Source organism: Mchenga conophoros, linkage group LG22, assembly GCF_057382185.1.
Source record: "Mchenga conophoros isolate Kocher_MC1m ecotype Shallow Benthic linkage group LG22, M_conophoros_male_GT1.1, whole genome shotgun sequence".
Lineage (NCBI taxonomy): Eukaryota > Metazoa > Chordata > Actinopteri > Cichliformes > Cichlidae > Mchenga > Mchenga conophoros.
Genome location: NC_140546.1, coordinates 10,144,229 through 10,170,285, shown reverse-complemented (window position 1 = coordinate 10,170,285; position 26,057 = coordinate 10,144,229). Strand labels below are relative to the sequence as shown.

Sequence of the window (26,057 nt, the reverse complement as noted above, 5' to 3'; positions counted from 1 at the left end):
CTAAACTACCTTATTTAAAAGCTGTTTATTGTGCCTGAAAGTAAAATTTAGTGCTTTTAAAAGCATTTACTGTGCAAGTGTTAATTACTGTATTTAATCACCAACTGTTAAGGTATCTGTCAACACAAATTCTTCAGTTGTGACTCAAGCACAAGCAGCATGTGCAAAACGATGCACAAAAAAAGGAAAAAGAAAAGTAAAGATATCATAACAGAATATCTGAAGAGACAGTTTATTACTGCTTCAGTTATTGTACCTCCTTCACAGCAAGGCACGCACAGGTGGACTTAATAAGAGCTCACAAGTTAAATTAAGTGTCCCAGTAAATCATAGCATTAAAGACGCAAACAAAAATACATAATTTAACTAATGAAATTATACTAATAAAGTTACAGTTTGCTGAAAATCATGCATTTAGATGCAACTCATAAATGTTAAATACTGGAGTTTAAGGAAATGTTTTTAGTTACAAAATATCTGAATTCAGAATGAATGAATGAAGTCTCCCTTGACTTTTCTCTTAATGTTTGATTTATAGTAAGTGTTCCATATTTGTGTCCTGACAAGTCCAACACTGCACGAATGCCAAATTCAAATATGAATTTAGGATTGCTGCCTGGATCTATGCCGATAAATAAAGGAAGAAACAACAACGTGAAATATGCAAAAGGTTAAACGTGTAAAATTCCTGCCTGCGGTGTTACAAGATCCCCAAGTCCAGGCAAGTCTTTCCAACTAGAAAATGTGTCTGTGACGCTTGAAAAACACCTCTGTGCTACAAATGGCCATGATTTCTATTCACGCAAGGCCGAATTAAAATCAAAACACCTCACTGAGGATGCTGCTCACCTGTGTTTGTGTATGATGGCGTTGAACAGCTTGCCATCCCTCCAGCTGCCGGTGAAGTTGTCGCAGCGCAGGCCCTGGTATCCCTCCACCATCCTCTGAGACCACAGCAGCAGCTTCTCTTTGGCCGTCATGTCGTCCGACTGACCGTTCACCTGAATATCTGAGATCTGTAGGGCAAGACGGGCAAACAGTCAGTCATACGAACTACAGAGATCTCCTTTCATATCAGTTAGACTTGTGTTACTGTGCTCACAGCTCGTCTGTGGCTTTTCTAGACAACTTTCTCCCATTCAGTTCTTGCACAAAGGTGGTATTAGCTAGTACACTACCATTTTTTTCCTGTTCTTGTTTCCTTTAAAGAAAGCGGCAGAGATGCAACACTATATAATAGGAATTTTAAAAGGTGATATTTATTAAGAGGTCTTCTTTTCCTGGAAGACCTGGAGGTGGTGGCTGATGACATTTACTCTAATGTCTCTGCTTAGACTTCTTTGCTTACAACCCGAACACGGAGAAAGCGGCAGAAAATGGATGGATGGGATGATTATTATTTTTCAACTTGTCTTGAGTTTCACATTTAAAGATTAACTGAGACTGAAATGCTAATTGGAGGGCAGAGTAAAACTTTCCCTGCTCATTTCTTCCAGATTTGAGATGAGTCACATTTTAAACCTCAAATGTTACACGGCACTTTTGCTCGGAGAGCTCCTGACATCCATTAAGCTCGCTTTTTGGAGGATGCTTTTTAATTACACGAGCAGAAAACAGTAATTTTAGAGCGAAATTGTTTATGAGCAACTGAGTTGATGATCTTCTAAAGTTACAGTGTTGTTGTGCCAAACAAAACTTTACAATAAATGTCTCAGTAGCTGTAAACGAAAGTTGGACCGTGCAGCAGAAACACCACAGGAAACGTCTTTTTTTAAGAGCTGCGAGGCTAAGCTATGAGTCACACGAGCATGCTACCAACGTTTCCCACAGCAAAATGGTTGATCTTCATAAAAGAAGAGAAAGGACAGAATAGACCACTTTTTAGAGTTTCAGCTTTTGAATTCCTGGACATGAATTTTACTGCTCACATTTTAAAGCTGTTTGACGGAGTGTGACCATTAGCATGAATCCATCACCCAGAAGTTTCCCAGTGTGGTACAAATGGTGCTTTTGAATGTTTTTGGTATTTGTTTGCCTGGTTCACGTACCAGATGGGCGGAGGTCTCGCCTAAACTACGCACATGCTGTAACAATTAAAGGAAATCTTTTGGAAAACTCTTTTTGCCTCTTTTCTCAATGCAGAAAAAACAACCTGCTGCACGATTTAACAAAACATCAGCAAGTTTTTGTTGTCTCTGTATTAGAACATTCTGACTTTTAACAACAATAAGACCCAGAAAACATTCAAGAGTATGATGAGTCTACTATATTTTAGTTGCTGGTGATGCATTAAGCTTTAAGTGATCAGGTGGAATCATATGTGCAATTCTGATATTTTCAATAGTAAACATGTACATGCCATGGATTTGTCAATCTAATGTTAGTTTTATGGATTCATTTGTCATCATGGAGATGTAGGCTTTTTTAAACGATTTTATTGTAATTGTTGGTAATTATTCTACAACTAGGAATCTTGTTCTGACTATTTTTCAGATGTTTCTGTATTTTTAAATATTTTGACTTATTCTGTACATATTATTTAAAATATTTATGACAATTTGATCAACATCAAATTAAAGTAAAAGTATTACGGAGTCGCCAGTTCATTCATATTCATACATAAAAATGCTTGAAAATCATAATGCCGTTACAACAATTTCAGGATATCATAAAGTAAGCGTTCCTGCAGGACCTCGCTTGGTCGTTTTAGTCGCTAGAATCATTTGGTTGTTTTAGGGTTAAGTGACTTCCATCGCTCTAAAATTTCATGGTGTGTAAGTGGAACGAGCGCAGCTTCGCCACCACAATCCGTTTCCAGTGTTTTGGGGAAGGCTGATGAGTCACAGCAGAAGTAATAATTTTACTTACATTTTTTTGACAGGAAAGGGTGGAGAATGGAAAAAGAAGGCATTTCTTCCTTATGTTATTTTTCCTTGACGAGGGAAGCCCCTGTGCTACATCGTGGGCACAAAATGACTCAGACAGCGGGTGGAAACCGGACCTCCACCCTCGCTGCCTCTCGTTTTAAAACGTTCCTCTTTCTCTGTCACGAAGCCGGACCATTATTTTTTTTATTAATAGACAAATCACCTGTGTGCATTAGTCAGCTGTGAGCTGCACCTGGGGAGCTCAGAGGAAATTCACCATTGTTTTTAATAACAGCATGTGCTGAAAAAAATTCTGGATTTGTTTTGATGAAATAATGTCTGCTAGATGACTTTTTTGCTTTACTGCTTTACAGCAAAGAGAATATTCAACCTTTTATGCACTGATTAGCAGTGAGTGACCATTTCTGTTTTCCCCACTGCAAAGCTTCTGAGGAAGGCCTGAGCTTCCACGTCTCCTGCCAGCTTTCCCATGGGAATCACTGAGTCATACTGAGGGACACAGAGACTGATCCCACATGCACATCTCAACATCACAGTCATTACAGCATCAAAGAAAGTACTCCCACTCTTTTCTCCCAGATGAGGAAGACATCTGCCTGCCGACTGATTCTTCCAATGTGGCGTGTGTTGCTATAGGCAGTATAAGCAATTTTATACTGTTTATGTTATGAAATAGGAAGTTAAACCTTTATATTTAGTTTGGTGGAAACCTATATAGCTATAAAAGTGCATCTGAAATTCACAGGCATGTGACAATCCATCTTCTGCCAAACATCTAATAACAGAAAACAGAAGCAAAATAATTACAATGAAGTATAAAACGCATGTTACTCATCCAGTGGAATAATCAGATCTATTAAGTGTGCAGTTTAAAAGTAAAACACATCATAGCTGAGGAGATACGACTCAGCTGTCCCATCAGGCATCAGTCAGTTCATGCTGAATACATGCTGAGAACTCGGAGTTTGAGCAGAGCCAGGGCACTTACAAAATCCTGACATCAATACAAACAATCAGCTTCTTTATAACAGCTAAGCCAGGAAACTCGACCCAACTGTATTTATGCACAAATGCAAGAGTACAGATAAGGTTTGTCTGCTGCTTTGCTACTCGTGCTAAAAAAAATCGAGAAAGTTTTGAACTAAAGTGTTCGAGTGCTGTTACAGAGACAAGCCATATTAAAATAGCCTTAGATAACAGGAAGGCTTCTTTGTGCAGTTCATCACTGAAATAGGAGAAGCTAATAGTAAGTGTGGTCTCTAATCCCATTGTTGGTTATTAGCCAAATTAATTATAGGTAGCTAGCATAGACATGCTAACAGCTAATCAGTTGCTGGTCGCTGTCGACAGTCGTGCTGATAATGATAAATCATTAATACCTTTCCAAAGAACAGTTAAGTGCAATTATTCATGAATTTGAGTGAAAACATCATTGCTAATAATTATCATTAAGTCCTTTAACCACTGCATTTATGGTATCATGGCAACCTCAGCATGAAGTAGCATGTTTGTTCAGACCTGCTGTGGAATGAGTCAGAGCTGTGGTTTGTAAATAAAGTTTTAATAAGGAACAAAAAAAAAACTTAATTTTGGGATAATAATTACCTTTACCCATTTATCTAATTTATGTTTTTTAATTAGATTTGGCCTGTGATTCTATAGGTGTCTCTTGTGTTCCATATACAGTAAAAACTGCAGTTCTCTCTACATTCATTGAGTAAAGGTTGGTTTGTTAACGTGAGATTGCCCAGAAGCATTATCATAGTGACTGCCAATTGCTTCTAGATTAGCTTTACTGCCATACAGTAATTTACAGCAAAATGACTTATGAGTGTCCTACATTACCTGGAAGTGAAGGATGATGGTCCATATCAAGCCAAGGGTCAGCTTGGGGTTTCCATCTGCAATGTCATCATTCCTGATGTTGACCAGTTTGACCTGAAAGGGTGTGGATACAAATATTTTTACTGTGCTGAATACTAAGTAAAATAAAACATAATATGAAACTGTTATTTTTCTTAACTACCTGTCTGTGTTTGAGAAAGTCCAGGGCGATCTGGACATTCTGCAGCTTGTGGAAGCGCATACGGCCTTTCTCCCGAGGCTGTAAGAGACCAGATGAGACCAAACATGAAGTGAAGGGAGCACTTTAGGTCAGCAAACAGCAAAGCCCCATGACTGAGGAACAGGTGTTTCAGGCTCCAGTAACACAAAGATCCATTCTCTACTGTACATATTTTCACAGTCATGGACTCGAAAACTTAAATTTAAAAGAAAGCAAATTTGAAGTGTGATTCAAATTCTGCGTGTTTGTGATCAAAGCGTTCAGAGCTGACCCTACAAGACCCTGAAGTGCATCAGAGATCCAGCCAAGATGTCTGCAGGTGAAAGCATGATAATGAATGATAAACATTCTCAGTGATTCTCCCAATCATCAGTCACAACTCTTCTTTTTTTTCCAAGACCTTTCAAACACTGCTCCCTGGATAATGGATTATTACACTTTGCCCCGAGTCAACTGATGACTGATAAATGTTGCTTTTCTGTTTTTAGCTGCAGTGCAATCCAATCAAGCAGATTCCATAAGGTTCAAGAACTCTTAAGCCTTAGAAATTATAGGAGTGGCGATCCTGACATGCACTCGTGCTCCAAGTTCTAAGCTGCAGAAGATAGAAATTCATACTCTCTATCCTGGAAATCTCCCAAGTCAATCAACCTTTATATAACAGGAATGTCTAGCAATGTTTTCAAAATCAATCCTCATTGCACAAGCACATGCTATGACTGCTGCTGGTATATTCAGCCATTTTCCATTGATATAATTGTGCTGTAAAATCCAACCCAGACCACAAACCATTTTTGTCAAATACTTTCATTCTCTAAATGAAAACTTTGGTTTTGTACACTTCTGTAATCTGTGATGTACAGCTTTCTCAGATCTACAAGGCACAATCATAAAGTTGCGAAACTCCAACCATAAAACACAACAACTTAACATATTTTTTTATTACATAGGAACAAATCCTGCCCTTTACTAATTATGTTAACAGTTATTTTTTAAGAGTTATAGCAGACTCCAATAAGTCTGAACACAGATCAGTTCAATCACAGTTCAGGTTATTTGGACATCTTTGGATTTTAAGGTCAAACGTCTGACAGCAGAAGAACTTGTGGTGCAGAGCCCAGTGGAAAACTTAAAAGAAAAGCTGAGCTTCTTTCATAATCCACAATGTTCATACTTGGAAATCGTGCATTATTTTCCTGAAAACTTGCTTTGTGTCTTTGGATCTGAGACCAGACATGACATGAAAAGTCTAAACATACTGACACACTGAGGTCTTTGGGGAAACTGCTGATGCACAAATACGAGCAGTCATAATGTGGTTTCCATGGTGAAGTGATCTAAAAGTGGCATCCATCCTGGAAGTGATCCAGAGGTGCACCAGGAGAAGATCTTGAAGGTGAGACTTGACAAATTAAATCAGGCATGTTTCTTAATTTTTATGGGTGGAGTCTTTGCACTTTTTATGATACAGCCCTTTAACGAGGTAAGGACATAAAGCTACATTAAGAACAAAAACAGTATATTTTTCTAGTTTATTCTTTTCTATTCTTAAAGAAAGCTAACTTTAATGTTTACTTACGAAAACGCTAAAATAATTACTACAAATATTCTGAATAAAGCCACCAATTTAACCACATGTTTCCTATCATGGCTCCTGAACCTCCCAACTCACTGACAAAATGAAAGAGGACAATGTTGACACAGAAAGGGACAATACACAGGGAGTGTGACCATCATCATGCACGACCCAGCAGCCACCTGGGGTGGTGACACATGCTACGCCCGCGGAGGCGGCCAGCCACAGTCCAGGCGCCACTCACCAACCGCACGTTCCTCACAACGTCACGTTCCCTCGGCTACCACAGCAAGAGCATCGCAAGAGAGGAAGGCAGAGGCAAAGGGGGAAAGGTCAGGGCAAAGGTCAGCAAACAGGAATTAGACAAAGGAAAAACCAGGGATCAAACAAGTCAGTGCAGAGAGGTTAAACGATGGAAGCAAAGAATGAAATTAGTGTTTTAAGGTTACATCACCAGAAGGTGTGTTCCCAAAAAGACTAGTGCTAAGCTAAGTAAAGTAAAAGAGTGTGCACAGCCTCAGCATGTACTGAAATGTCCAAAAATCTCTAAAGAATTAAAGTCAACACATGCAGAAGTGGAAAGAAGAAATCCAGAGTAATATCTGCCTTATAAACATTTAAAGCGGTTGAATTAACAATGAGTAGACTGGACAGTAGAACAAAGATTACAGCAAATAGGCTGAGTAGGGCAGTAGAGCTGGGATGATAAGAAATGCCTAGACAAGACAAGGGGGTTACAGAAGAAGCACAAATTCTAATATCGGAAGTGAAATACCACCAAAAGCTTACCAGAGTCTCTCCAGAGAGCACCTCCAACAGGGAGATGAGGTTGTGTCCATCTCTGAGGTCCTCGTACAGGTCAGTGATGTGTCGCTGGGCCTGGAAAGAAAGGAAAGAAACCAGTTTTATCAGTATTGATGCATACAGGGACATTATTTTTTCATTCAGACTCCCATGATGTCAGCACCAGTGCTGAATCACTGCACACGACACAAACAGTTGCTGAGAGTTCCTCACAGTTGACAACGGAAAACAAAATGTAACTTTATAACTCACAAATCTCATCTACAAACAAATTAAGATAAAAAGAAAAACGTGAACACACAACAGTGGGGGGACTGCTTTTACCCTCTGCCTTCTGCAGAAGCAATTTGCTCTGGCTTTTTAAGGATTTCACCCCTTTTATTACCTGCCACAGTAATAAAAGGGGTGCTCCTTACTATTATTTGTAGTTACACTTTTGAGCTGTTGTAGCCAAAGAACATGCAGACACATGCTGCACTGCAGAAAATGCTCCAAAAGTAGACAGAAAAGAGCTGAAGTCAGCGAGGGGAAGGATCAGAGGTTAGCAGTAAAAGAGGGTGGATGAAAGGGAGAGAGGGCAAGGGAGGGTAAAAATGTCAACACAAACATGCAGGGAGGAACAAATGTGTGTGTGTCCACGCAGCTCTCTGCTCACAGACAGCACCTACCTCTGCCTTCCAGTGCTGGTGGGAAAGAACAGGAGGACAGGGTGAAGGATGGAAAGAAGAAACAGTTTGATGTGAGAAGATGTAAAACATAAAAGGACAGTGGGAACAGCGAGACAGATGGTGTGATTTGATGGATAAACAAGGACAGTCAGCTGCTTTCCGTTTCAAATTCTTTAATTTGATTCCTTCTATCCCTCAAACTAAAGAAACATGTGCATGTCGCTGTATTAATTTTATTATATGTACTTTAGTTCTCTATGATCTGCACTGGTTTCAGTGGGATTGACCCAGCTAAAAAGGATTTATAAAACACAGAACAGCATCTGTTTTTCATTCCTCACAATCTGAAGTGAAGTGTAAAACAAGCTACAGTAGATAGCATTTATCAGACAGCTGACCGTGAGACTTACAGGCCTCATAGTTTAATCTCATGACTCTGTTGTGACCATGAGTCCAAAGTGACTCGAGGGCCAGACTGCCTGAAGTCTTTTGGACCTAAATCAGAGGGATTACCCGAGAAATAAACAGTGACTATGGACAAAGCCTGGGAGTCATCTCGGACGGAGCCCGGTATCACAGGATACACATGGACGTCAGCAGACATTCTTTAACACGTTTCACTTCCCGTGTTAAAACAAGGATTCATCAACATGAAAGTGTTGTAGAGACGCAACAAGGTCCAGCTGACACCGCCCAGATAGGACTGTTTTTTTTTTTCTTTCCCTAATCGATGGTTCAATTTTAAATTAAATATTAAAAATAACTTGTTTAATATAACCTGATCAAAAGCAACTTTCTTCTGTTAGGCTGCTCTTTGCAAACAGAAGGTGTGAGCCTCAGGTGGGCGGGGCCTCAGGCACACGGATGATCATATAAGGATAGGAGCTCTTATTAACATCAAAAGGAGCCAAGAGCAGAAAAATGCTTAAAGCTGAGTGTTTACAGCAGTCTTGGGTCTGAGCTTTTGACTCACGCTGACTTCATTATTTAAATCTTTGGCCACGTTTATACTTCGGCTATTTAAAAAATAATTATGAGACAGAACCAATCTGCTTATAGAAATATAACACCTGCTAATACTAGAAACCTGAGATTCCAACATACAAAGTTAGCGTTTTATTTCTTTATTATTTTCCTGTTGTCATAGCAACATGACAAGTTTTTTTGTTTTTTTAAAGGATTCTTTTAAGAAATCCCTGCCTTCTCCACTTATGAGTAACACAGTGACTCATAAAATGACTCAAATGTAAACATTTCCTGTCTTATGTCATAGATGTGAAAATTCGATTTGGACTTTCCTTAGGTTTTGGACGGTCGCTCGGAATAAACTAACGAACTAAAAGGCACCCATGAAATCATTTCATTACAAGTAATCATTACGTTTTAAGGCAGCAAAAATACATTTTAAATTATTCTTATTTCTAATTACTACATAAAAATTACGAACCAGTAGCTCATTAGTTCAAAATGTTCTTACATTTTACTGAGACAGACTCCCTCCACATTTTAAAAAAACTTTCATTTTGGAGTTTGTGGTTAAGGATGGATCAGGTGACCCTGAGCCATCCCTTATTGATGCTGCTCTAGGCTTAGGCTGCAAGTGGACTTCCCATGATGCACTGAGCATTTCTGTCAAGGTTTTTATCTACCACTGCTGCCTCGCATTAGACTGTGTCTTCTCTCACTTTCAGTGTGTGTTTTTTCGTATCTTTCTAAGCTCTCCTTTTTCTTTTCCGTCACAGCAGATGGCTGCTCCTCCCAGAACCTGGCTCTGCACTGTTCTTTCCTTCCCACATCACTTAGTGCTGCTCATAGGGGCCTTCTCTAGGTTTTCTCCATTATTTTCCAGCATAACACGCCTAGAGACGTTGTTGTGATTTGGCTAAATCTAAATTGAAGTGAACTGAAACTCAGGGCTCCTATATCTTGCTAATCACTTGATTATCCTCTGAATTACACAGAGAACCACAAGTTCCCAGAACTGAAAATATCTATTAGATATTAAATCACTCATTTTGTCAGACCATCGGTGCAAAACTAAGATATGTTAAATTTATGTTGACTGTAAAATTTATGGGCAGCAAATCAGATTTAAGAAGCTGAAACCAGTTATTATCTTGGTGTTATGCTTAATAAATCAGTTTAATTATTGCTATTATGAAAGCTGTTTTAGTCGGGATAATCTGCTAAGTGATAGCTACCAAAAATATTTCTTACTGTAACAGGACTTTGCTCCTCACCTAGTTAGAAGCATTTCCTTTTAAGGGTAAGGGTCAGAACATTTGTTGAGTGTTGTTTCAGACGTATTTAACACTGATCGCCTCACACTGAATCAAATACTAATTCAACGTGGAGTCCTGGAGTTTCCTGTCCCCCTGCACAGTCCTGATGAGCCGCCCCGACCATCTGGATTCCAGATGCGTAACCTGACCGAGCCCAGGCAACGATACCGCTCTTCCCGAGCGCCAAGCTAAAGTGAGGCCAGGTGCGTGTGACTCACCCCCTCACATGCATACAGTTAACGGAAAGAGCGCGGTTGCTATTGTATCTGTTGTTCACCTTTTCCAAAGCTTTTAAAAGGAGGTGTGGAGAATCTAAATCTGATTTAGTTTCAGATTCTCTTCCAGTTTTATCTTCAGGTAATGTTTCCCAGCAGTGAGATCAGATAGCGCCGCATCTCCTAAGAAAACGTTTTTGTGTAATTTAAGTTATTAAAACCAGATGGGATATGAAAGAAAGTCCAGCTTTTTGGTGTTATTTGAGGACAGCAGGAGACCTTTTTACCTACCATGGAGAATTACAGTTGAGTTATAAACTCCACATGACGTAAACTTAACATTTTAATAGGTTTTTGGAGATTTTTAATCTATCTGCAGTGAAATGTATGTATTTTCATGGGTGAGGGTTGTTTGAAGCAGAACTTACCTTCACAAGGTGCTTGTTGACCCATTTTGTGAAGGTCTTTTTCTGAACTCTGTCCCGTTCATCTGTGGAAACACAGCAAATATACACTCTGTTTAATTTATGGTGTTAATTTAAGGGATTTTGCATTTTTAACAACTATCACTAATCATGTATTACAAACTCAGTGGTCCAGACTTACGGAAACAAACCATAAGCACAATTATTAAAAACCCCCAAAAAGAAATCTTGTATTTGGCTTTTCCAAAACAAACTACTTTACGACTGTCTAACCTGCCAGCAGACAGGAGGAGTCATTCTTTTTTGCATGCTAGCTTAATGGCAGATAATCACTTTAAATATCATACTCATCAAAGGCTAGTTTCCTTGAATAACTCACAGACACGGGAACTACATCCATATCAAGCTTGAGAAGTCTGAAACAATGATTCCCAAACTTTTTGGGCTGTGACTTTTGCACAGAAGTACATGCATTGCCCACCATCTACATACAGCCATCTAACCCAGCGGTCCCCAACCCCCGGGCCACGGACCGGTACCGGTCAGTGAGTCGTTTGGTACCGGGCCGCGAGTCTTGAGGCTCAGGGGTGAAATTCATGGTTTTCAGAGGTTTTATTGCTAACTCGGTAGTTGTGCGTCTTATTTTGAAAGAAATATTTACGCATTACCATAGTGACCAGAGAGCATGTTACTCTCAATGTTGTTGCCACTTTTCAGGAGGACGTTGCTAATAAAGTTACACAATTACACAGTGAATTCGCGTTTATTATTATGTTTACAAAACACCACAGTTTTTGTCTTGGTCGTATGATTTTATTTTGTTGTATTTATCCGCGACACCTTAAAGGCCGGTCTGTGGCACAAAAAAGGTTGGGGACCGCTGATCTAACCCATAGGCTTGGATACATGATGGCCGAAACTAAATATAATTTGTGTTTATTGAGCCTAAACCGCCTTTATGGCCCTGCTTCAGATTAAAACCTCCAGCAAAACTCTTTCAAATCTTTTTTATCTGTTTTTGCATCCCAGAGTCACAAACAGTGTGAGACATATTTGTTTTGCCCAGGGACAGAACAAAAAGTCACATGTGACTTTGACTCAGACACGGACATCTGATGCCCAATAGGGACAGCACATTACAGAAGACTTACTGCAGCAAAACAAAGAATTCCCTGCTTATCAGGGGAACACTGAATAGATTATCTCTGTCATCATCTGGAGCAGCACCTCAGCTGGAACATGTTTCAGCCTGCAATGCTGTAGTCGTTTCATAATCAGATTATTCCCAACAAGCCTATCATATACTAGTAGGTATCAAACATATAATATGCAATGCTTTTCCTAAATTTTGCCATCTAAGCAGCCACTTGAAGAGATAACCATCAAACGTACACTTCACCTCTTCGGTGCAGTGCTTCAGTTGGCGATGAGGGTGCTTGTCAAATACAGAGCAGTTCACCAAAACAAATGTTTAATGTTCAAATGTTTTTTTCCTCATCAGTGACATGCTGTAAAGAAGTTGATAGTATTATCTGCTCTGTGATCAAAGCTAACAGAAGTGATCAGATGAAGAGGGAACCAAAGAAGAGGACATCCCGTGGCACCAACGCCCAAATCACGGTGGCTTTATGTCCATGACTCACAGGCACACTCACGCACGAGGCGGTCTCAACAGAGAAGTGAAATAAACCTCAAAAGCAGACAGATGAGTTCTGCTTTTTCACTGGTTTTGATTTCGGGCTTTTCATATATGGCTTTGCAAACACGTTGGACACGTGTTACGAAACATAAAAGATGCGTTTCTGCACAAATGAAATGTAGCAGCTCGGGATACTTCTGTTTCTCAGGTCGGCTGAAAGGAGCACTAAAAATTCCTAAAATAACCAGGCTGAATACATCACACTGAAACACAAGATCTACTGATCTCTCTGACTAATAATGCGTTTTCTTGGCTGAGTTTTGTAGCCTGAGGCTGCAGATTTAGCCCAGATTTATATGTTCACCTTGTGACAAAAAAAGGTGCAAGATATTAGATCACCTGAAAAACAGTGTGCATGGATGAGTCACATTGCCAAATCCTGCAACTGGGATGTTGAATGTTATTACACGGACTTGTTGCAATGCTCAAAATAGGGTGCTCTCTTTCTTCTAAAGAATTTCAGTGGCTCTGTCACTTCAAACGTCTTTTTAACAGGCTACATTTTATCTGTGCTGCAAAACCTCAAATTAGGATTTCACATTAAAGCAAAACAGATTTCTTCTGTCTGACAGGAACGTTCACCAGTAAAAATAAAAAAGGAAAAGATGTGACACAAAAAGGGGTGTGGCCCATCTGTTAAAAGAGAGGCTCCGGACTTGACTCTTTGCAAATTCAGACATCCAGACACAACTTTTGGACTTTTACGTAATACACGAAACAACAAAGCCAAGCCAAGAGCTAATATACAGACTGAACCATTTTCAAACCAAAGAATGCAACTGCAGAAAAACACAAAGCTCAAAAATGCAGCACTGCTGGAATAAACTCTACCTTTTCTGTGGTCCATGGCCCTGAGCACCCCCTGGTAGTAGGACTCCTCTACGAACACCCCATCACTACCCATACTATCAGAGGAGTAGGCTCTGAATCTCTGCTCCATCGCAATGCTGCCAGCTATCAAAACCACACGGAAGCCTCTGCAGGTTCAGAGGCGATGATGTTGTGTACTTCTACTTTTTCTTATTGCCTGAAACACTGCTTCTCACTGAGGGCTCCTGGAGTTAAGTGGGAGTGTTCAAGCCACCGATTCAGTTCCTGAACTTGCTCCCTTTCTTCTCCCTATCTCCATTTGCTGTCTCTGACATTCAACGCCACATTTTTTTTTCACCACCTCTTGCAAAATGCCTGCCTGCAGGCAGCAATGTCAGAGACATTCACCACAGAGAGGTCTGCAGGGAAGATTCTCCTCCTGGTTCAGCCCTGTTATCTACACCCAGACCCCACCCATGAAAAAACCCTCACACAGCACCCACCCAAACCAGAGCTCAGACCTCAATTTACATTATTCTTTGCACTTTTAATTTTATTTTCTGTTTAATTTGAGGATTAAAAAAAAAAAACAGTTTAGAATCCCACTCATCTTGTAGCTACAGCTAACTATTGCACTAAGATTCATTTTCAAAGATTCATTTTCACAAAGACCCCACAGATCACTAATCCAGAACAGGAGACATTCCCTCATTTAGACTAAGCTGTACAGAAACGGACCACTGAAGCTTGTTAACCCCAACTGAACTCCACTGCTCAAGCTAGCGGTGCCTCTGACCAACCAGCGTGTGGTCAGAGGCAGAGTGGCGGGACATACCACAACGCCACAAAGCATCAATGGAAAAACTTGTCCCGAGCACACAGCCGAAGCCAGGAGGCATCAGAAAGAACGTCCTCAGCTATTTCCCCAAACAGTACAATCACAAGAAAACCTCGAGCATGAAAGCTCTTCCACCATCAGGAGATAATTAAGGAATAAAAGGCACCGAGGGAGCCGTCTTCGGGATACAATTCAGCACCAGAAAGAATAATGAGAACAAACTGCAAGACTTCAGTTTTATTTGAAGCATTTGATTTAGACTATTTTCCCTTGGATGGACCTCCAATACCCTGTCGTGCCAGTTCAATACCACAAACCAAAAAAAAAAAAAAAAAAAGAGGGTGTGGGATGGAGGGGGTGGACAAGCATCAGACAGTAGAAAATTATCCGAGACACAAAGCAGCTATTGTGGCTCCGCATGGATAGACTGAACAGTGTGTGCACATGACAACAATCATTTGCATCTTCTTCATGCAAATAACTTCTGTCAAACATCCCTGAAAAACTGGGTGCAGAATTTGTTTCTCCATTTGGTTCCAGGTGATCACAAATAGCACCTCCACACTAAAATACCTTCAACACCTTTCACCCTGCAAAACACCAATTTTACGTGCAGTTACCGACATAACACTGTAAAGAAAAGGAATTTTTTTGGATGCCTATAAAGGGAGGTGACTTGTTGGGACCTGAGGCATGAAAGCTTCCTTGACTGCACCTTCAGACTTTAAACAGACCCTGAACGCCAACAGGCTACAAACAAAAGCAAAGACTCTAGGCAGAAACGCTAAAATTAGCTAAACATAATTTGTGCAAAATGGCTTTTGATCGACACACTAAAATCTAAAATCTGTGGATTATAGTTTTCAATTTCAAATGCAAAGAGTATTTGTCTGCAGGCTTAAGAACTGAAAACCGCAAGTAATCACTTCCAGTTTCCAAACTTGCTAAACTGTATTTGTTTTAAGACATGAAAGCACTGGAAGCTAAATTTGTGCTTCTTTGAACAAATCCTGGTGTAATCAAACTCGGCATTGAATTAACTAGATTTATTCATTTAAAGCTCAGTTTGCTAAAATGCTTTAAAGGTGGCAAAGAGATATAAGCGCTTTTTTGCACCTCAATTCTAAGACTGCAAAACAGTTGTCTTATCCAGTATCTAAATGACGCTCTGGTGCACACAGTGCAGCATTGTGTGGATATTCCTCCTTTCCCTGTCCTTGATAACACACAGCGATAATCCTGAGCAGTGAGAGCTGATAGGAGTTTTAAGGTGACAGCTCAGCGTGTTAAGTCTGTAAATTCCTGCTGAGGGCGAGCCGACCCTCCTCACAGACAGGGGGAGGCGCCTCTCTCCTAAAAGAATTTTAAAAATAAAATAAAAAACACACCCCTATTTGTGTTTTTTGCAAGAGACAGCACGCGATGTCAGTCCCACTGAGGACAGGAATGTTAATCAACACCTTGTATCATCTGGTTCACAGGTCCTGTTAGGGTTCATGATGGTACGAATGCTGGATGACTTGCGAAGAAACTCTGCCAAAGCCCCAGGGCATGGTGGGGCAGATCCAACCCGGAGCTGACAATGACAAGTGCACGAAAACATGCACATGTCAGAGAAGACGACCGGGTAGTGTCTGCTATTATACCTGAACGGTATAATGAATTCCTTTTAAAAAGCAAACACAGCTGGAAAAATAACTTAATAACCCCAAAGGCGACACAGGAATATGTCCTGACCACCACTGCAATTTAGAGCTGCATTTAAACTTGCTCGTATTATGTTTCAGCATCACTTTTGCAATATCAGCATCACTTGCAAGCACTTTGTGCACAAAAACATGCGTAATCAGCCACACATGGTGTTTACAATCTTGTGGTTACGAACAGATGAGAACTGGATAATTGTTGGATTTATGATCTTCATATGTGAAAACTGCTGCTCAGCACAGTTTGTCTCCCCCTTCTGGTCGAAAGGCTATAGCACAAAACATGGGAAGCTGAATATTTAAAGCCATAATCCATTTTAATGTCACAACAACTAGTAGCTCCAATCATCCCTGTGTGCTCCTAAAGAGACCTGAGACTACTGGTAAGAAAGCTCAAGGTCACTTGGGGCCCTGCAGTGTTTACATATGTCAGTGGGCAAATGATTTTTGTGTGTGGGAAAAGTGTGTTGTGTACATGGTTGCCATGACAACATAGTAAAAACACACAGAAGCTGAGAGTCCATCAGAACACCATTTTGGCCCAGAACATCTGGGGAAACACCCGAGTGCAGGGGGAAAGTGGATTTCTGCTTAGAACTGAAAATGCCAAAGTCCACAAAACACATGACACATTCACAGGGCGTTATCAGAGGGTAAACACAAACACCAAGTACAGTTTCCATTCCTGTAGAATATTCAGGGTGAGCCGGAGAGTGACAAATTAACTGTGTACTGAGTCACTCAGTCGCTTTTATATTCAAACGTCAAGACAAATGATCGAGTCAAGAAGCTGCATACAAGGACATGAAGTAACCTCGTTATCGTAAAATCAACTTTTCTCAGATAACAGACCTCTGCCCAGTGCAGACATTTGAAAAGAGCCAAACGTGAGACATTTAAAGGGCTTAAAAATTAAAGATTTAAGAAGCTGGAAGCTGACAGGGTTTTTAGTTATTTTTACCTAAAAATGCTTAAATAAACGATTTAGTATCCAAAATTAACTTTCTGTTGACGAACTGATTTACAGTTTATCATCTGCTCAGTGGGAAAGTAATTAATTATCAGACTTTCATCACTGATGTTACTAATAAACAACATTCTCCAAGTTTTGAATTCTATATATGTCTAAAACACCATTGATATATTTACTGAATTTGAATAGGGACGCAGATATAAGCAGTGTTGCCTGTACACAGCAGCAAACAGGATGGTATTGACCATGGCACAAGCCAGTGTTTATCTGTTGTGTCACATCGATTTTGTGGTGCCTGAATGAAGACTTTAAAGCTGATTATCTCAGGCTGAGGTTTGTTTTCTAAATGCGGGAAATAAATCACAATAAAAACGAAATAATTAAAAATAGTTTTAAGCATCTCTAATTTCAATCATCTAGTTCTGGACGTCCACTGTTTTGGCCCTCAGGGCTTGCTGTATCATGGGCGGAGGAACGGAAAAGGTTAACATTACCACCATCAGCACCCCAGCAGCCCCTCCCAAGCAGAGCCTCCTCCTATTACAGTCACTGAGCGATGGATAGAGCGGCGCAGTGATCGGACCTACCTGCGCAACACATTCGGCTGTACAGATGAGACCCCACTTCGCTGCAGTTCATTTCATGGATGTAATTAGTCCGTCGATAAAGAAATCCCCGCTCCAGCCCGCCGTACCAGGACGGCCGGGCAGCCTGCGCCGTATCGTCCACTTCGGCCATCCCGGTTTGTTTGTGCCGCGCGTAAACGCGGAGCGCGCTGGACTTTCTCGAAAACGCCCCCCTCACTCGTGGGTTTCTCGCGTGTGTAGTACCAGCCCTCCAAACTTCGCTCTGTACTCTATGAGAGCCACATGGAGGAGAAAAAACAGGGTCGAGTCAGATTGCAGACTCTTTGTCACAAGCCCAACCCACTCGTTTTGTTTAGCGAGAAGAAGTGGCGAGCTGCCGGCTGCTCCATCCTCCTCCGATCCGTCAGACGACTTGTGCCATTGAGACGCGCCGCGGAGAGACACTGCACACCGCGTCCTTATTTTAACACGCGTGATAACTGTACCTTTCACAAGATTGCATAACATACACCCCCGACAGCCCCATAAATGCAAAGCAGAAACAGGAATGACTTCTGGGAAGGCGCGAAACTTGCAGGCGGTGACAGACGGTTCTGTGCATTGTCTCGCAGTGACTGTTCACAGGAGGGCAGAGCGCACATTACCCCCGGTAATAAATCATCACATTCCCTTCACATCCATAACAGCTGTGCCTCGTAAATATCCCCGACACAGGAGGCTCATTTTCTCTCCGTTTTTGCGCAACTTTAAGAAATACTTCACATAACTGAAAAGGTGCTGGCTCCTCGTTAATCCGCATGTGACAGAATCCAACTGCCATGACCATGAATTAATTTATGAAGAAGTTATATTTCTTTTAATTGGGGGCGGGTTAAGGTACAATCTGGTAACAAAACTTCTGATTAAGCAATAAAATAATACCAGTAGTAACTCACGGGATTAACTAGTGATGTGTCTAAAACAAAGTTTTAAACTGTTTCTTTAGGCACTTTGTTACTAGCAGCCTGAGTGAGTTCCCATTTCTTTACAGTAATCTATGGAAAATACCAAAGACAACACGTTGACAGGTGTGAAATAGATGCATCTGGACTTCAATTGATGCAACTATTGTTCAGTGAAGCTCATCAGAAATGTTCTCAGTGAATGGTGGCTGTCAGGAAGCCATTCTTAAGGAAGGTGGGGAAAGGCTGAGATATGTCAAATTATTATTTCTAAATTATTTTTATTATGATTAAATTACTCAAGAACCAGACTGAAAATCAGTGGCAACAGGTCTTGAAGACGTCAGGAGAGCAGTGCAACAGTGTCTGTTGTAAAACTGTAAAACATGGCGGAGGCTCTGACATGGTTAGGTGGTGTTGTGTGGTGTTGTGGATCTTTTCGAAAGTGACAGAATTATGAATGCAGAAAAAGAATGAATGCAGTACAATCCGGAAAGCATCTGATTGGCTGTGGCTTCGTTTTTCATTAATAACGATGATGCCAATACGGCAACAGCCTAGATAGAAAAAACAGTCGAGGACAGAGATGAGGATAAGAACCAAGGCCCTCCCTCAGCGCAGACACACGCTGTACTGTATGCTGTGTATGACAGTCAATGAACCCAGCTACTATTGAGGTTTACCACTAATGTGTTTTATGTTAGGCTGGGTATTGTGAAGGGCATGTAGGGACACGCTGGGTGTGCATTGTTTATTGTTTTTGTGTCCTTTAGTAACAGAATGTTTTCTCGTTTTTCAGTTATTGCCCAGCGGGGCGTCCTCCCTCCTCAGTCTGTTATTACCACCACAGTGAAAGGAGACAGGAAAGTGAGTCACGGCTGAACACCACGAGACCAAATCTGAAACCGATCCTACGCTGTGCTGTCTGTGGCGCGCGGTTTAGCAGACACGGCTGCCAGTCTGAGTCTGCCATTAATACTGTTGCAGATTTGGGTGTGGTTTCCTAAATGGATTAGACAATATTGTTAAGGACTTTTATTGTGATGGGAATGCAGTATCCTAATCTTGAGAGTCTTAAAAAGACCTTTGCACAAAACAATTAGAGGAAATCTCAAAGTTAAAAAAAAAAAAACGCAGTCAAAAATAGCAGGGAAGGGCATTAAATGATCATAAAGAACAGATCAAAATGAGCAGGAGCCTCTAATGAAGCAGGACTTAGATTCTTCTAACGTCCCGAGGATCTAAATGATCGTTTGTTATGACTGTATCCAGGATACGCAGGCCACCGTCCTCAGTGTCGAGTTTACTACCATTAGTCAGTCACCATCTGTGGCACGGAGCTTTTTTTAAACCTGGCTCTGGGTAAAGTCCCTTTTACCTACTTCCACCTTCCCCCTGTGTCAAAGGCACCTTGGTGTTCCAGCAAACTACAGTTCAACTTACACAAGTGGACTCGGGTTGTGTCCTTAAATCGAAATGTTTGACTTGAATGACTGAATCTGTAATGTAAACAATGAACAGACAGCCTGATATTGATCTTGCCGCCGCCAGAAATATGCTATAAAGAGGGAATACGATCACACCTGATGTGCAGCTCTTACGGTCTGCACTGCGGCAAGAACAGAGCTGAAAGCAGATTTCCCCAAATGCAAAGCACCTTGATATCGACAGGAGCTAGTGATGATACATGGCCTAGTTTTGCAATGCAGTGTTGGCACACGATTTACCAGTCAAACGGCACTTCCTGGCAACCTTTGATCGCGGCTTCAGTTGCGTGCAATTTACAGACCACACGCATTCGAGTCACGCAGACAGAGGGAGAGGAGGATACATGTGTTGTTAATTTCTCCTGTTTTGCTTATGTTCTGATCATATTTTGGATATTAAGTCTCTGGACAGGGACTTTTCCTTTTTGGGGAAAGACTTTTCAGAATTCTTTGAAAATCATTCATCTGCTCACAACAATGTGAGGAATGTTGTGAAAACTGCTCTTATCTACTCAAGGCGTGTCTTGCTCCACCCAACTACAACCTGATTGTGTAGTTTACAGCTGAGAGCACTGGTCAGATAATAGTACAGTAGTGCTCTAATTTAGCTTTAACAGCCAACTATTTCAAAATGTTAGTTTTGTTTTTTAAAACGTATTTAGGTGAGAGAGATTTCATGTAAAGGCTATTTTATGTGCAAATAGATTATCCAGTAAATGTGCACGGTTGTTTTAAAGTGCCAAACAGGTTTCCCATTTGAAAGACAAAACAAAATAAAAAAACAAAACAACAATTGTTCTCTCTTTTACCCGCAGACTGTCAGTCAAAAATTCTTTAAAGCACCTCAGGGTGTGTCACCTGCAGGGGTGTGTCTGACAACCACCACAGTGTTAAGCTGTGTCAACAATAACGTGGGCCTTCCTGAGGAGTGTGTCATGACATTAAAGAGTATGCAACCAACCTTCAGGCTGCATAGTTTAGTTGAACATCGTGTAACTCTTCTATGCTTGCAGCAAGATTGGTTAACAAAAGGATATGGTTAACCTAACAACGCCAGTGTGCCAAGATGAAACAGGTTGAACCAGCATTTTAACAATACAGCAGCCTCCACAACTGGGGTAGGTCTGTAAAGTGGAGAGATTAAAGTTATATCCAGTCACTTTAAGAGAGCTGCACACATAGATCTTTAGCCAGATCTTAACAAAGATGGAAAAAAAAAATGATGGAATAGTTTTCAGAAGGGAAAAACTGCAACTTAGGAGCAAAGCTGAAGCTGAGGAGTGCCCGTCAGAGCTCTGACTAAGCCGAAACCCCATTCTCCACAAGAATACTCCAGCTCTTTGGACGTCATCACCCTCCAGCCAGCATTTACAGGGTTAATCGCAACATCTCCATAGCACAGGAAACCGAGATGTGTGAGGGGAAAAAAAGGAGGGGGGGCAGTGAGGAAGAGCGAGAGAGGAGCGTGTGCTGCAAAAACACAGAGGACGAGAGAGAGTAGAGACGACAGAACAGGACTGCCGGCAACAAACTGTTTGCAAAGGAAAATCTTTGATCTGCCGATCTCGCCGTCAGCTCTCCCTGCGCAAGCCTTGAAGCGATGAGTTTTTCAAGCTTTTCTTACCTTGCTTCTTGCGTACTCTCCACTGCCAGAAAACGATCAAGGTAACGATGTGGCCCACAGCCACAAGGGCTGGGAACACATTTCCAGGGGGGCTTGCCGGCATCGGGCCTGGTACAAAGTGGAGAGTCCCAGGCTCTGAAAGGTGGGAGGGTTGGGGAGGGTAGCGGCGAGGGGGGAGTTGGAAGGTAAGGTGGAGGGGGGGAGTAAAGGGGAGGAGTAGGGGAGCGTCTAGGGGTGTGGTGTCACCCCGTACTTTAAAACGAGCGCTGCAGCTAAGTTGTCCGCGACTTTTACAAGACACGAGTGAAAGAGCACACCTCGCTCTGCTCTGTGACTCAGTCCTCTGGCAGAAGTGGCTGATCTCTCTCACTCCGGCACTCTTTCCCTCCCCCTTTTTCCTCTGCACTTTTACAATTCCTCTCTCTGTTTCTCATATATTCACGTTTAAGTTGCACTTCTTTTAAAAGTAAAAGCTGTAACTCTGGCAGCACGAGGAGCTCTGACGCTGTTAAAAATAAGTTTTGTCCTCTTTGTCCACAGATCAAGTAACTCCACTGGTTTTGCCCTACAGAAACTTGCTCTCTGCTTTCCTTGCCAGCTGCAGACTATCTGCAGGAGTTAATAATATATGAGGCTGTTTTGTGTGACGAGCACACACACAGAGCACGCTCAGTCGGGTCAGCCTTGATAAGAGGCAAACTAAGGGACATCCACTGTGAGCTGGAGTCAAAGTTTCCAACTGATTCACTCCATAAGTTTTCTTTTACCGACTGAAGCCCATTTTCCATCGCGGTTTACGAGTCACAGACAGTCGCAGGCCAACCCCTTCCGCCTTTTCCAAATATTTATACTGAAGCCATGCCTCCCAATTTTATTTTCCCTCATCACATAATCATCCGCTCCCTATCAATTCATTCTCCTTATGTAACTTCACAATTTTCCCGTAATTCTAATAGTTTCCTTATGCTTGGACAGCCCAACCAGTGTGTATAAGCTTCCCAGAGCCTGATTAAACTGGATCCTGTTTTACAACCAACCGTTTCAGCATCTCTGAACTGCCAGCTGCATTGTTAGCTCTAAATCCTAAAGTGTTTTTCATTTTTCTCCATCTTACCCTGGCTCTGTTGTTAAAACAGAGAAAAGCCTCGAGGGAAGATGTCCTCTGGAACCAGACTGCATGCCTTTTAAGGACGCCGCTTTAAGCGCAATCATTTTCAAACCTGTCAATCACCTTTATTAAAACAGTTCTATGTCACCAAATGATCACAATGAAATTCCTCTGTGGGAGCTTCTCCTCACCAGCCTAACTCGAAACACAGAGTTGTGAAACACTAACTGCACCTGCAGAAATATGCACACATCACCTGTTTGCATCACTGTTTAAAAAAATAAAATATTGCTTGAGGCAAAACAGCATCGCTGCCAAGGTCTCTGTTGTCAGAACAAATGAAAAGAACATCAGCTGTGGTGCAGAAACCCAACACCAAGACGAGTGTCACCCTCGCACATTTACAGCGACGCCACACACCAACAGCCACCATAGAGAAAGCAAAAATAGTCGAGACGGCCTCGACCTCGTGCTGTCTTTAGCGTGAGCACTGTGTCATGCTATATAAAGAAGGGAATACAGAATAGTCTTACACAATATAGTTTGCACTAAATTTAAAACAAAAAAAAAGAAGCTATGTTTAGGCACAAAGACCAGAAGCAAAAGTGTAGAAGAAAAAGTGGGCGTTGTTAGTCTAAAGTGCTGGCAGTTGATTTGGGGAGAGACCTTATATGATCCTTGTTTGAAAATGTCAACCAAATCCCCAAAGCCTTAGAAACTGGCACTGCAATTTGGCAATTAGTTACAGTGAGGATTGAGCAAAGGGAATAAATCCAGGGGAGCAGTAGAGACGTCTGGAATAAATTCATTTCACCACTCCCTCATGGGAGGAGCCAGCCCACTCCCCCTCTTCTCACATGGTATGCACTCGCTCAATGATTCCCATATTGTGATACACATTCTACATACTCCCGCGAAAGCAACATAGCCAAAATCCACAAAGTTACACATTTAATTAATTCAGAAGTTCTTAGAATTTCACTTAAAAAGCCTCCGATATTAATGCCCAACTTTCACATAACAGCGTAGGTAAGACTAGCAAAGCAATGTGAGGAATGTGAGAGATGTTTTTAATCTAAAGTACTGATACTGGGAGTGGCAGTGTCCTCAGATGGCAAGCATAATTCAAGAAATTAACCTCAGCATAGTTTATTCTTGATCTGGTATCTTTAAGTTCACTGATAAAGAGTCTAAAAAAAGATTCCGGTAAAAATAAAACCTACCGTTGGGAGGTCCTGGGCAGAAGCAACAGCACAACTCCATCTTCTCTCAGCGTCTTCACAACTTTTAGAGAAAATGCAGAACTGCCAAGGAGTCAGAGCTGACCTCATGACATTATGTTCTGATAAAAACGAGGGGGGGCGTGCAGAAAAAACACCCAAAAAAAAGGAAAGAGTGAGAGCGAGAGAGAAAAGCGGAGGCACAGCTGGGAAGTACAAACTACACAGCGTTGCGAGTTTGATTTAATTTGTGAGGCTTTCCTCAGTGGAAACAGCATCTCATGCGTGGTGGTTTCTGCGAGCGCCGCTGGATGGAATCCATGTGCAAGGCTTCAGAGAGACTCCCAGGGACACATTCACATTTTTTCTTACAGGATTTAGACAAAGAACGGAAAACGTGACTTTTGCCAGCTATAACAAAGGCGGCTCTGTGAAAGCCGTTAAAAAAAAGATTTATTGGAAACAGTGCAATTATGCAGCCGTATCCACAGGATGTGCATCACTCTACGCTACTATAGCTCGGCTTTGTTTTAAAGTCACAGATGGAACATTTTAATCTGATCACACAAAAACGACACAGGTCGGACATATTAGCTCAGTTCTTGGACAATATTTTCACACTTATCATGTAGTTGTGTAGAATTGCGATATAAGATGTTGTTCGTATACTATTTAAAGTTCTGCCCAACTGACAAAGTCAATGAAATAAATGTTCATGATACATCAGATATAAATAACACAAAAAGTTTGAAGTGTCACAACAAAAATGTCAAAAAAAAATCCCCAGCTCTCATTTTTGCTCTTTTTGTGGCTTAAATATAATTAAAAGTTGACTATCTTTAATTCTAAGCTGCTTTTAAAACAACATTTTCACCTTTTCTGAACTTTTTTTGGTTGATTAATGTGGCCTAAAACTAATCAATAAAGATATGGATCATTAGTTAGAGCCCAACAGACAAAGAATGCAAAAGTGCATCTTAAGATATGTTATCTATTCAGTTGCCCATTACTCCCGAGCCCTGCCTGGTCTGCCTCTTTTTCACTGTGACCATTTTGTGCAGAGGAGAGAGGTGAAGCAGCCAGTCAGGGGCCATCCTGCAGCCCACACCCCTCTGGATTTTACACCAGGAAACTTGATCCCGGACGCAGCCAGCAGGCAGCGTGGGAGGTGTCTAACTCAAGGTCTTCAATGTTAAAGTTATGAACTATAATAAATTTTACTCCTAATCTTTAAAAAAAACACATTAGTTCTTTTAGGATCAAAATAAACTAGACGGTAGACATGCAATTGTTTTTTTAAGAAAACAATATTAAAAACGTCTTAAACACTGTGTTTAAGATTGTGTACTTAATCCCAGACACAATGGCCAGTATTCAGCTGTTATCTGATCTGCGGCAGCGAGACACACCCTAACCTGCTTCATCCTCTTTGGTCCGCTAGATAACCTGAGACTGGCCATAAAGTATTTCTGTGCTGACACCTTTTGGTAAGAAGACAGAACTGTTCCAACAAGAAAGACTTCCTACCTTGGCCGTGTTGAATCAGAGCCTCCATAAAGTCTCTAGAAAAATTCATTTCCATCGTAGCCAAAACAGGTTTCTTGATGATTTTTCTTTCTTACTGTATTATATGAAAAATGCAGCACACACTAGATTAGGAGTCAGCAGGTTACACACTCTGTGTTCTGCTGCAGCTAACCCACTCAAATACAGTATGGTCTTTTTAAATGTTGGAGTTCATGTTCATTGCAGGCTGGGCTAAGTGGAGGTTAGATGAAAGGTGGCAAATGCCACACACTCTGTGTTTTGGACTGCTTTGCTGCTTCGCCCTCGGCACAGACAGGAAAAGCTGAGTGTGGTTTAATGGCACTCACATTTTTCCAGTCTCTGCTGAGTCATATATCAGCCCGACAATGGAAGGTTCTCAGGCAGATGTCATATTGAAAAGGTAGAGCCAGGGAATTCAGCACGTGGATTTGCAGAAGCATTTATCTTTTATAAGTCTTTATGCGCTGTATTAATATCTAGTTTGGGGGCCGTGTGAAATGCAGCATGTTCTGTGAGATGAAGAGAGATGGACACACGAGTGCATGCAGCTGCAGAACAGCAGATGCCAGAATTAATGAATCAGCCACATTGAT

General features: G+C 41.3%; 1 protein-coding gene across 6 annotated transcripts in view; it reads right to left on the bottom strand.

Moving 5' to 3' along the window:
* The window catches only part of pleca (plectin a), a 112,997-nt gene that overhangs the window by 24,895 nt on the left and 62,045 nt on the right, over positions 1-26,057 (bottom strand). For 4 of the 6 annotated variants that reach the window (XM_085261754.1, XM_085261756.1, XM_085261755.1 and 1 more), the window contains 5 exons: positions 10,927-10,988; positions 7,319-7,408; positions 4,915-4,992; positions 4,734-4,826; positions 850-1,016 (listed from right to left, as the gene is read on the bottom strand). In XM_085261754.1, coding sequence (XP_085117880.1) covers positions 850-1,016; positions 4,734-4,826; positions 4,915-4,992; positions 7,319-7,408; positions 10,927-10,988 — 490 coding nt within the window. Of the gene's footprint in view, positions 1-849; positions 1,017-4,733; positions 4,827-4,914; positions 4,993-6,773; positions 6,810-7,318; positions 7,409-10,926; positions 10,989-23,919; positions 23,939-26,057 lie in introns of those variants that run through there. The other 2 variants (XM_085261759.1, XM_085261758.1) reach the window with 2 other exon arrangements.